Genomic DNA, 12,397 nt, shown 5'->3' on the forward strand with positions numbered 1-12,397 from the left:
TCTAAGAAAATACTGGCAGAGTTTATACATTTCTGGATTTAAACCTTTGTATGAAAGAATTCAACTTAGAAGGTAGATTTGTACATTAGCTTTTATAACAAACATAAATCTCTTCAATTTTAGCTCCGTTGATCTAAGTATTTGCAGGTACCAAGGTACAAAGATACTTTGGAGAAGAAATATATTCAAAAATAAGTCGTTTCAGTGAATGGAGTGTGCCATCCCTATGTTAGGATGCAACTTAAAGAGATCTTTTGTGCTATATAAACCACTTTGTTTTCCCAGTCTTAAATCCATCCTTGTTTTACATGGTAAGTTTCTATTACATTTAATTCATTACAAAAGGATGCCAATTTTTCCACATTTCTGCCTAGTTTTTGGCTCAGACAGATTGTTTGTGTGTTTCATAATCAGGCTATGGTTTCAGCAGGGATTTATTTCAGTATTAGATGCTGTCAGTCCAGAGGTTTTATTGTTATTCAACGAACCAGAAAGCAGCACAGCTATTTGAATCAGTTATTTGTTATAAATTAGTGACATGCATTATCTGCTGTTGTATTAAATCATAAGCCCAAACAGAAATATTGAAATCTAGATAAATACTGTAAATGTATGATTGAATTATATAGAAATATAGCTATATAGATGTATAGCTTCCCTTATACTTCAGTTGTGGTTTATGTTCATTAATTTGCAAACTCTGAAAGCTACAGTGGGTGCTGTTATTCTCACTTTCACAGACAGGTATTAGTGCATGAAAATGTGAAGCAATTTGCTTCAAGCCAGGTACAGTCCAGTCCTGGGGCTGCTGCCATGCAATCTCCTGCCCCTATGCATTAGACTTCACATTCTCATCATTAAAGAGTGAAAAAGATGGCAACTGCTTTCTTCAGTGCAGTCTATGCCCACCTGGCCACCTTCCTAGATATTTACAGAGATTTTCAGTGGCACAGGGAGCCAAAGATAAACCAAAGATAACCCAAATCTTCCTTTGGGAGCAGTGCTAGGTTAATATGGATGTCCTTCAAAGCTCTCTGCGTGATGTTTGTTTCATTTTGCACAGGAATATTTGCCTTGTTGCTTTCAGAGTACCGGGGGGGGGGGGAGGGAGGGGGGTTCAGTGCTTTATCTGACGAAGCGAGATAAAGAGCAATCTCTATGAATACTGGAGACTCCTTTCTGTCACACGTTTATTGCCAGCTCAGACTAGTGGTTAGCTGCACTTGCAGCGGGGGAAGGGCAGACTTTCACACCTTTCATCTCTGAGGGCACCTCACTGCTACCCGGGAAAGGAGGTCAGGGAACTTCTAAGTGAATCAAGAAAAGATGGACCCTTCTGCAGATATCTGACGAGTCTGAGCTCCTGTAGGAAGGAAACTTGACTTATACCCTTGTAAAGGATGCCTTGGAGAGCAATGCATCCTGCCACGCTGAGGCAATGTTAGCAGTAAGCTTATGCGGAGGCATAAAATTTCATTGTCCATTGCTATTCATCTTCATTGTTAATAGATGAAACAGGATCAGGTGGAAATATACATTGAAAGACATATTAGAAAGGCTTCAGAGAGATATGAATGCCCTGTCTTGCAAACCAGCTGCTACCTAGTGAGTGCTGAAATGCTCTCTGACCAGTGTGGGGGACGTAGGGCAGGCACTCAAGCCTTTGGCTCTGGAGCTTTCTGTGGCACTGCAATAGGAGTGGACATGTGGTCCAGGGAAGCTCCGGACGGAGGATGTTCTCCTAATTCCACCAAGGTTTTGCTTTAGTTTATGATTTTCTAAAGAATTCTTCCATCTGGATAACGGATAATTAAGACACTGCCTCTTGTAAAGGCAATTGTAAGCAGAGAGGGGACTTGTGTCCTTCTCCTCTTCCCTCCTCTCCCTTCCTGCCATCAGCCGATACAGAAATTCATCTAACATTGTATTTAATAAAAGCATTACAGGTTGGTCAGGGATAAAACAAAGTATTACTGAATGAAAGGGTAACTTAAACCTGTCCTGTCCAAGGATTAGGACCATCAGGGGAAAAATGTATTTTTATTAACAAACAGAATGAAACAGCTTACACATATCTGGAAGGAAAATACCATCAAAGCTCAAAAACATTAGGTAAATTGCTGATGAGATGTTTGGGGGAAAAGAAAATCTAAAAGATATGTTGTTTTCTACAGAAAGACTTCCAAAAGAAACTCATAAAACCGTTCATGTATGTAACTACAGAACCTGAAACAAGATCTGGTGACAAAAAGTCTTGTGAAATGTTTTCAGGAAGTTAGCAATTAGAACTGGTTGGATAACTGCTATTTCAGGTTGCTTTTAATTTTAGGACCTGAAACTGCTTTTTACTGAAAAATTAAAAGGCAAAGAACCGGTGTGACATGCTGATAAAATATGCCATCCTAAAACAACTAGAATATTTTATGTGAGCTATGTAAACCTCCTGAATTTTAAAAATAAAACATAACAGGAAATTATTTCTAGTTTTAAATTTTAATGAATTTTTTTTTCTGAAAAGAAACAAACAGTGGTGATAGTGGCATAGGTCTGCAGAGTAACTTGAATCTGCATTTGCATCAAGACTTTCATCATCTGAAAGTTTAGGCCATTTCTACTCTTAACGTAGTGATTGGCAGTACCACAGGGAAGTGAATGAACAAGAAAAAAATATATATTATGTCCTCCATTACTTTCTTCCACATAAGAAAATAAATATGTTTCAGATTTATGAGAAGTTGCAGAAGCTATAAAGAATTGAGAATGAAGAATTCCCAGTCAGAGCAATCCATTAAGAACTGCTGAAAGCAGACCACCTACACACCGTTTCTGACAAAGATGGAAAAAGAGATTTTTCAGTGCTGCAACAGTTCAAAAAAAGAGTATTAGAAGCAAAAGATCTATACAACTGCAATAATTTCAGAGATTTTTTTGAAAACTGTTTGTTTTGAATTATAGGTGATAAAATGTATTAAGTTTTGCATCTACTTCTTAATGGCCTTAGATACATAATGAAGTGCCCTTTAATGAGCTGAGATGTGGGTACCGTGGTGCTACTGCAAGCCAGTCAAACGAAGCTTGCTGGAGTGGAGAATAGACCGATGGAAAGCTACTAGTGAAGCAACTGTGTTAACCTAGATGCTTCTCCACAAGATATGAGATTAAGTCACTTTACTCCTGTGCCCAAAATACTCCTTATAAAACCAAAAAGAAACAAAAAACTGTCAGAGAGATATTACCGTTCCTCTCAACAAGTGCAATATGTAATCCAAGCTTCCTAGTTACAGGAGGAGAACATGAGGGATGATTTAGAAAGGGACCAAAGTCTTCCAGTTATAAACTTCTGGCAGCTTTAGCAATGACTGGCAGGCCTGACGAAACAGAGATGCATTGGATTTTAAGCCTGACAAGGATGAGCACAACTTGTAAACACCATCTGCAAGATGTCCAAACCATTGGTATTGCAGAATATGTTCTGCTCTGAAACAGAATCTCGTTTCATCCTCATAAAAGTGGTCTAAATAATTTCTGAATGTAATAAATACAGTAAAATAAAAACAGCACCTGGCACTTCCTTGGATAAATCAAAGAATTCGGCATACAGCATGATGGTGGTATTTTGATGACACTGTTTCAGGCAAACAAAGCAGCGTAACTTGCAACTTGCCCAGAAGATAAACGGCAGGGTTGCCAAGAGATGGTTACTATTGCTAGCAACACAAATGAGAGACAAATTATTTTCTGTGAGCTCCTAGATTATGGTTGTTACAATATGAGTTTGATTTAATGTTATGTTCATAGTTATTGAAATAAAGGGAATTTGATTCAGGGGGTGGGTGAGAGAAAATGTCTCACCATCTCAGAAGTGTCTGCCAGGCCAAGCTAGAAAACAAATTTTGCTAAGTATTTGTATGCTGACTCACACTGAAGTTGTTGCACCAATCTTCTTGACCTCCAGCTCCCAAATTTATGCCATATGCTTGCTTGTGGTTTTGAGGTCTGTTGCTCCACTGATGACTTGAAAGGATAATTGACAACAGCAGTTCATTGCTGCGATTCACTGTTTCAGTGCTGGTTATATTCCCTGGTTCACGTGTCACCTTATTCTGTCAAAATAAACAGATCTTTGGCATTAGCTGTCCACACTGTGTAGTGTGATAGATCATCCTCACTGTGTTTTTCAACAGTAAAGGAATACCATGATGCTATATATTTAAGTATGTTTACAGGTTTAGAAGAAGATTCCACTGGTCTTGCAGATGTCAAGGATAAGTCACACTGACATGGCTGGGATAAGAAACCCTCGGAGGCTTGGTCACAATTAATCCTCTTTGTACATTAGATGGTTTTGTGTTTCCTTTGGGATACTCTGAGCTGTTTTGAGGTGTAGACTTTCTGCTCAGTGTAGCTATTTGTATACAAATGCATCCCCATATGTTTTTCAGCCATAATGCTGGTATGCGCTGTTGACAGATCTTGGCAGCTGAGTATACAGGTTATAGAATATGTATGTGTCAGACCTATCTGAAGAAATAACCCATGTGCAGGTGACAAAGAAATGGGTTTTGAATAAGAAAATTCAACCTACTTGTTAAATTTTTGCAAAATTTATATATTTGCAATATGTAGCAACATGGACATAGTGTATATATATGGGTATGCATGAGGCCATAAAAAGAAGTGTTTTCCAAAATCAGGCCTTTTAAGCACTTACTGGCAGGGCAGGATTGTTTTCACTACTTTACAACACAGATATCTCTATCTGAGGTGGTTGGCTTAAGCTCCCTTTATTGTCAATGGACATTCAGTCAATGCAGTCAAGAGTATATGGCAAGATTCATCTCATCTTAAAAGTCACCTCAAACTGGCTGGATCAGTTTGGTGCTAGAAATGCCTGTTTCTTTTAATTGACTAAAAAGGGAGTCTCCAGTGATGAGCTCAGTTGTGTCTAAAATTAGACAGGAGGAACCCCAGCCATATTGCTGACATTGCTGCAGATTGCCGACTAAAATCTTCCATACGCAGTACGAATTTTAGGTCTAATTTTCTGCCGTACTGCTTGTTGAATAGTTATTTGTGTATGTGTAAAACAAGGCTAACTCACTACTAATTTTTATCTGCTTGGGTTCTTTTATTTAAAAAAATCCTCATTTGATGCATTCAATTCCTGTGAAAGGTAAAAGGCACTGTACAGAATTGGGCCCCCTGGCTCTCATTTGGGACAGCTGTGAAGTAAGTATTTAACATGTAATTAACATCAATTCCTGACCAGTGTCATGCTTTACCAGTTCCTAGCCATCGGTGCTACGTTGGCAATGGCACGGAGTACAGAGGTATGGCAAAGACGACCGTTTCTGGACACAGCTGCTTGCCTTGGGATTCAGACTTGCTTTACCAAGAGCTACATGTCGACAGCGTGGAGCAAGCAGTACAGCTTGGCTTGGGGTCGTTCTCTTACTGCAGGTGAGAAAAGTTCTCATTTGCCCTGTATTTGTAAATCAAGAGATGAATGTATTGTGGAAGGGAGAAGGGCCATGAATCTCAAAGCAGGTGTTATCCCTGTCTTGGAGAAGCTAGACTGACTTTACATCCTGACATGAGGGATGTAAGTGTACAGAAGACAAGATCTGGCAGACAGGCTAGATCAATAGCTTGGTCTGCCAAATGAAGCTTAGACACAAAATAATGTTGGAGATTCCAGGTCATTTTTTTTCTGGGATTTTTTTTTTTTTCCAAATGAGACCATAGTGACTCCATAAATGACTATCCAAATGGAGAAAGAAATGCACTAGGCAAATTGAAATGGTTAACTTTTGATTTCTAACTCTTAAATTGTGAAATATGTAACATAAAGGAAAATATTTTCAGAAGTGAAAAGTTATTTGAAAATGAAAAATCAAAGCAATATACTTCAATAATGTTGACATGGAATGTCAAATTTCTTTCCTGTATTTCTTCCAAAGCAAAATTATTGCAAAATAAGATTTCACAGTATTTCAATTTTGATTGAACCACACATATGATAAACTACATTTCTGCTAAAGTTTTCTGTTCAGCTGTAATGAAAATAGCTTGTGGTATATAGGTTTGTGATTTCTTCCCAGTCACTTTATGTTCCCTCTGTCTTTGAGGTCTTCATGAAATCAATGGATATCCACAAACAAAGGAAATGTTTCCATTTAGAGAGAATCCTGGAGATGAGCAAATGCTAGAAATGGCAAACTTCAGATGCTTCTCCATAAATTATTGGTTGATGTCTAGGTTTTGGGGTTTTGGGTGGGTTTTTTTTTTTTACATGGAAGTTAGACCAGTATTTCAGGAAGATCAGAATATATTGCACTTCCTAATTTGTTTGGTGATAAAAAGCATGCATGCATGCGGAAAGTAGCTCTTCTCTATCTAACACAAACTAATAACCAGTTCCTACACCCTCCTTAATCCAGATCGGCTTGCTTTCCAAGGCTTGGTCCTGATTCAAGCACTTAAGTAAAAGATTTATGGTGTCCCAGCATGGCAATTTATCGGGCACATATTTTATGCTTTGACAAAACTTGATCCCTTTGATTTGCATCATTTAAGCACAATATTCGCTTGCAGATTTGAAATGCAAAGAATAAAATGGTGTAGGAGCTGATGTGTTCATGTTCTGTAGAGCTGCGAAAAAAGCTTTTCAATTTTTTGTCAGCTTGTTACAATTTCTGGGGATATCGCTGCTACACTATGTAATCCTGCAGATATCTTCTTCTTCAAATAGTCTAATTTAGAAACATTGTTGGCGGAAGATGACTCAACCTGTGTTGCTTCTTCAGTTCTGAGAATTTGAAAGTGCTTTAATCTTTTTCTGAAGAGCAGTCAGATTAAAAAGAAAAAAATATTGAAGAACCTTACAATAATAGATAGTGCTTCTGATAAATCCAACTGGAATTAGAATTACTGTTTATCTGGAGCCCTGACTTACCTTGTCTATTTTTCTTGGCCTACTGAAGATCTTTCTCGGTCTTCAAAGTTTCCCTGTAACTGGGCAAATTTCTGGTTACTTATATGGCATTGATAAAGACAATTAGGCTGTACGATGGAGAAACTGTAATGGAATCAAACCAAAACCTGTTTAACACCAAGGTAACAAAGGGCTAAACTGTTTCTGATATTCCTTTTTCTTCCCCTTTGGAGGAATACAGTATTTTCTTGAGGTAGTCTTTCATTTCCTCAGACTCTCCAGGGAATGTGAACCTGAGCTTCTCAAATTCATTTTTGCTATTCTTGTTATGGATTTTCTATGAACCTACCTGTGTTGGAATTTCCTTGCTTAAAAAAATCATCTAAAAAAGGAATCTCTCCCATGGGATTTAGTCCTGAAAATAGCTGAGCTGGTATCTGTTAAAGCACTTCAGTGTGGGCTGTATTTAAACCATGTGAACGTGCTCATGCATCCAAATACTTGTAGGCAAATTTTACAGGTGTTTAGTCGTGTGTCTGTATTTCAGGTCCTAGAGAACCTTAGACTTGGTTAGCTTTAAGCATGAAGAATGCTACTGAAAGGCTGCTAGCCCATTTAGGGGTTAGCAGGTGCTTCAGCGCTTTGTCAGATGGCTCAAAACCTGAGAGTCCTGTCAGTCCTTTGCGTGGTGCAGAGGAAAAAGCAGAAAACCTCTGGGAAGCTTGGAACAACGGTGTGGTTAATGCTTGTAATTCACTCTCCCCCTGAATTAACTAGAAATCCAGATGATGATGAGAAGCCATGGTGTTACATCATGAAGGACGACAGTTTGTCTTGGGAGTATTGTGACATTCCATCCTGTGGTATGTAAAGGCTCTCTTAAAATCCATGTTATGAATGAATGACGAAAGATTTATTGATACTAGAACAAGCTTTCACTGTATAATTTTGAATGTTCTACTGTTCCCAGGAGTGTTGAATATTTTACTCTTTGCAGTAAATCAAATGACAACAACAAGCTTTTTTTTGCATTTTTTGGAGCTGTGATACAATCTGTGATTTTTGTCCTGAAACACTGTATAACAGCGGTGTCACACTACTGCTTTCCATCAAAATCATCCCAGTATCACCACATTTTCTGCTAGAACATGCAAGACATCAGAAATGATTAATGCTTTGGTACAAATTGTCATCACTCAGGGAATTATGGGCCCAGAGAAGTGAATGGGCCTCTGTGAGCAAATAGAGGATGGGATCCTGAAGATGTATGAGACATAGTATTTAATTCAAAAACCTAAAGATTCTGCTCTTCCCCTAAGTTAATATTTAACTGTTGTTAATGTTGAAGCTGACCTTTGGAATGGAGTTGTAATCTGAAAAGTCAGTTTATAACGTGGTCCTTTTATTTCCCTTTTATGGTTCTAATGCATTTGATAGATGATGTTAACACAAGCGTCCTAGTCTTGCTATTGCAATGGCAAAGCTCAGTCCAGAATCCGCAAATGAAGATGTGATGTATCATGCATTCTGTTGTGCCTCCTCCGGTAGCGAAGATTATATTTGTACTGGTAAATGAAACAGTGTCTTGGGAATGTTCACAGATGCATTTAATTTACACTAGTACATGCGTAGCCACAGTTGGGAATAGGCATAGCTTTCAGTCTTGCAAGTCTCCTGAGGAACTGAATGAGATTCAGTTGTATGTGAATGTTTAATGATAATTTAATGAATCTTTCTTTTAAAGACTCCTATAAAAGTTCCAGTACTTGGAAATCACAAGGATTTATAGTTTGATGCCATATCCCTGTGTATCTCAGCAAGCAGGGAAAGGAGGCCACCACTTCCAGACAATGTAGATAGTTCTGCAGTTACCAGAAGACCATGTGGGAGAAGACACAAAAAAAGAAGTTTTGTGAGACCTAGGATTGTTGGGGGATCTTCATCTCTGCCTGGATCTCACCCCTGGACAGCAGCTATCTATATTGGAGAGAGTTTCTGCGGTGGAAGCCTTATTCAGACTTGCTGGGTTGTGTCAGCAGCACACTGCTTTGCTAACAGGTAAATTCATCCGTTAGTTTGTCAGTAGGTCTTCTCCTCCTCATAGTCACCGTCTGCTTGTGACTCACAACAAACCTGAACTGAAACAAGTGAGAAAGAAGATGAGATTTTAAAAGGCCAATGTTTCAAAAGGAGTTTCTGGCAATTTGGGTGCAGTTCATGGGCTATCAAATAACTTACAGTCCTGTTGTCTTACAAGACCTTATCTTGTTCTTTAAGGAGTCTCAAAGAAGCTAAATGACCCAACTGAAAGAATAAGGCAGTGCCGAGCAGGACAGAATGGGAGCTTGCATGTGCAGGCATCTGCAAGGGGATATAAGTATTTCTCTTCTTGCCAGTTACCTTTTTGAACGTTTATGCATGCTTTGAGATGTAACAGAGATGACTATGCTCATTGCTGGGTTTTGTTCAAAAAGGCTGAGACAGCCAAGCAATGATTTATTAATGACAATAAATTACCGTTGGTTGACACAAATAGAGTGGGTTGAGCTTTACAAAAAACCAAAGGGAAGAACTGAACTGTTAAATTTTTGAGGCCGATTTCCTTGAGAGGTGTTTTGGGGTTTTTGGAGTTTTTTTTGTCCTCCAGCTGTGGGACACTGGAGAGAATATTGACTATAGGATGCTCTTACTTCATTCTAAATATTTCATTTTCCACAAATGCTGAACACTTTCCCTGATTTCAGTTTGATCACATTGATGGGAAAAATATTACATCATTTCATACCCATTGTTCCTTTGCATAGTAAAGAAGCCAAGAGAAACAGAAAACCTCGTGCCAGAATACATACACTGATAGCTTGTAGAGCTAATAATACCATTGCGAATGCTGTACTGAAGCATTTGGAGCTCGAGCCACAATGCATTTGTTTTTCAAATGTTGTGAAATAGCTACTAACTTTGGCAGCTATTCAGGACATTTCCACCCACTTCCAGCTGGTGGTTTGGTACATACAGATTTTCCATAATTGCTGCATTGTAATTTGCACTCTTCCGTATATTTAGCACCTCTGAGTTAGCCACAATTTCAACTGTTTTCCGCTAGGCGACAATAGATACCTGTGCAGCTAACTTCTTTTTTTTTTTTTCCTTTTCTGTAACCCCTCCTGTTTTATTTCTTTTCCTGAATGAACCACCTGTAAGTCATAGTATAACCATTCATTGCCTTTAAAATCTATTCTAAATACTATCCTGGGAAGCAAACTTCCACTCTGTTTTACACACCCAAAACCTGATTTTCAAGGGGGTTGGTTTACCACTGCAAGAACACTGAGAAAATCCTAGCCTCGCATATCGATCGAAGAATATTTTATTGTCTTCTTGCTTTCCAGTCACAGAAAGATAAACTTTGTGCTTTCCTTTGTTAATTATAAGCATATTTATTGTTGCAGGGTAGCTGCTGGTTCTCTGTGTTGCAATTAGCCAGAATCTCTTTCCTCTAAGTACATTACTGTTGATCATTGCTTCATGCTCAGTACTGGAGGAGACTCCACAGTGTTTTTGTATCTGATGGGCACTCCTCATGCAGAGAAACACAACTAGGGAAACCGCAGTGATTTGACCACTCTGCATCTGTGCATGATGCTTGACAGCAGATACTTTCTGCTCCTGCACTGGATAACAAAACATATGAGTGCTCTGATGTCGAAGACAGTTGCTAACTAAATTCATTGTAGACTTAGGCACACACAGATCAAGTTGGTTTTAAAGCAAGAGTGAAATTTGAATTCTGTTGCTTTCAAAGCTGGAGAATTTACTGCCTTTCCAAACACTTTCTGATTATTCCCAAATGTCCCTTTCCTCCCAACTGTTGTACTGGTTCTTATTAGTTGTCTGTCCTAGGACACTGGATATGAGAGAACTGTGGTCTTTTTAAAGTAAACAATCAATAGCTGAAAAAGATGGTGTCAATTACAAAAACTTGTGTTCTCCTCTGAGTGTGGTTTTTCCCATTAGATCAGTGTGCTCTTGGGACCTTCCTCCACCAAGTTGCTTTTGATTCCAGGCAGCAGGTTTAACATAGATCAGTCTAATCTCAGAGCAGAAGTGGTGATAGCTCTTAGGTGGAAGCTGCCCAGATGTTCCTGAGTTGTCAGTCTGCCAGCACCTTTAAAATCTTGACCCACGCCTGTAATATTTTAAGAGCCTGGTTTCCCAGAGAAATGAGATATCCACCACTGACTCATCTTTTGGTCCCTCATTTCTTCCTCGGTAATTTTTGTACTCATTTGCAAAGCCTGGTCGAGGTTGACTCAGTTAAGTTTCTAGAACAAGAAGTGCTTGCGGCCCCTGAAGATGCTTGTTAGCCAGACAGCAGCTGGGCAGCAGTGCCTGTGCTTGCCTTTTACTTCTGTCAAGGAGCAGCAGCCTTTAATTAGGCTAATCAGGACTCACAGAGCCTGGGACTCGCTATAACGTTAGTCATCTTTTTCCTGGCCCGCAGTAGGTAGGAAGCCTGGGAAACAGGTCAAGGCATTATGAGAGGGTAAATAATGGACGTGGCGGGGAGCTGAGGTTATTACAGCTCATAGGACACACAGTCATTGGAAATTAAGTTTTGTTTGACCTGCTAATCACAGAATTGCTTGTTCTCTCTTTTGTATTACAGTCCACTAAAATCCACTATTACGGTAGTTCTGGGTCAGCATATATTTAATAGAACAACTGATGTAACACAAACATTTGAAATAGAAAAATACATCTTGCATCCTCAGTATTCGGTGTTCAACCCTACTGAACATGATATTGGTGAGTATTTTTGTTCTTGCAGTTTTATTTTTTGTTTGCTCAACTTAGTTTCAAGTTTAGTTGATATGTCAAAAACTGCCTTCATAGTGGAAAAATCGTAGGCATTAGGAGAGGCTTTTGAGCGCAGAGCGTTCTTAGTTCTACCAGAGTTATAACAGCATCTGAAAGCTAGACAAATTCAGATGAGAAATAAATTGCAAATTTTAAATAATTATGATAATTAGCCTTTGGAGCAATTTACCTAGATGTATGGCAGATTCATCATCACTTCAAGTCTTTGTGGGATTAGGCATTTTTTCAACTGAAGCAGAATCTGTGGGCTTGATGCAGGAATTACTCGGTAAAATTCTATTGTCTGTATTGTATAGAGGATCTGACTAGATGAATATAATAGCCCCATCTGCTCCAAAAATCTATCTTACTAAGAATCATTTTTTACACCGAAATAGATTTAAAAATCAGCTGTCTTATCTGTCAAAAGTTAAATGCCCTTCTGATTGACCTTATAATATGAGTCAGAATGACAACGGAACAGCAACTCCTTATTTTCCGATCTGCTCTTGTGGAAGGTGGCACATCACCCCAGAGTATCAAGCTGTGTGAGCATTTTGTCTATGAGACTATTTAATAGCCTGGCATCGGGGATATTTTAGATCA

General features: G+C 38.8%; 1 protein-coding gene across 2 annotated transcripts in view; it reads left to right on the plus strand.

The window, feature by feature from the left end:
• The window catches only part of HGFAC (HGF activator), a 47,113-nt gene that overhangs the window by 24,771 nt on the left and 9,945 nt on the right, over positions 1 to 12,397 (plus strand). For both annotated transcript variants that reach the window (XM_076335858.1, XM_076335857.1), the window contains 4 exons: positions 5,286 to 5,460; positions 7,712 to 7,797; positions 8,752 to 8,992; positions 11,601 to 11,740. In XM_076335858.1, coding sequence (XP_076191973.1) covers positions 5,286 to 5,460; positions 7,712 to 7,797; positions 8,752 to 8,992; positions 11,601 to 11,740 — 642 coding nt within the window. The remainder of the gene's footprint in view (positions 1 to 5,285; positions 5,461 to 7,711; positions 7,798 to 8,751; positions 8,993 to 11,600; positions 11,741 to 12,397) is intronic.

The sequence above is a fragment of the Aptenodytes patagonicus genome, chromosome 4, assembly GCF_965638725.1.
Source record: "Aptenodytes patagonicus chromosome 4, bAptPat1.pri.cur, whole genome shotgun sequence".
NCBI lineage: Eukaryota > Metazoa > Chordata > Aves > Sphenisciformes > Spheniscidae > Aptenodytes > Aptenodytes patagonicus.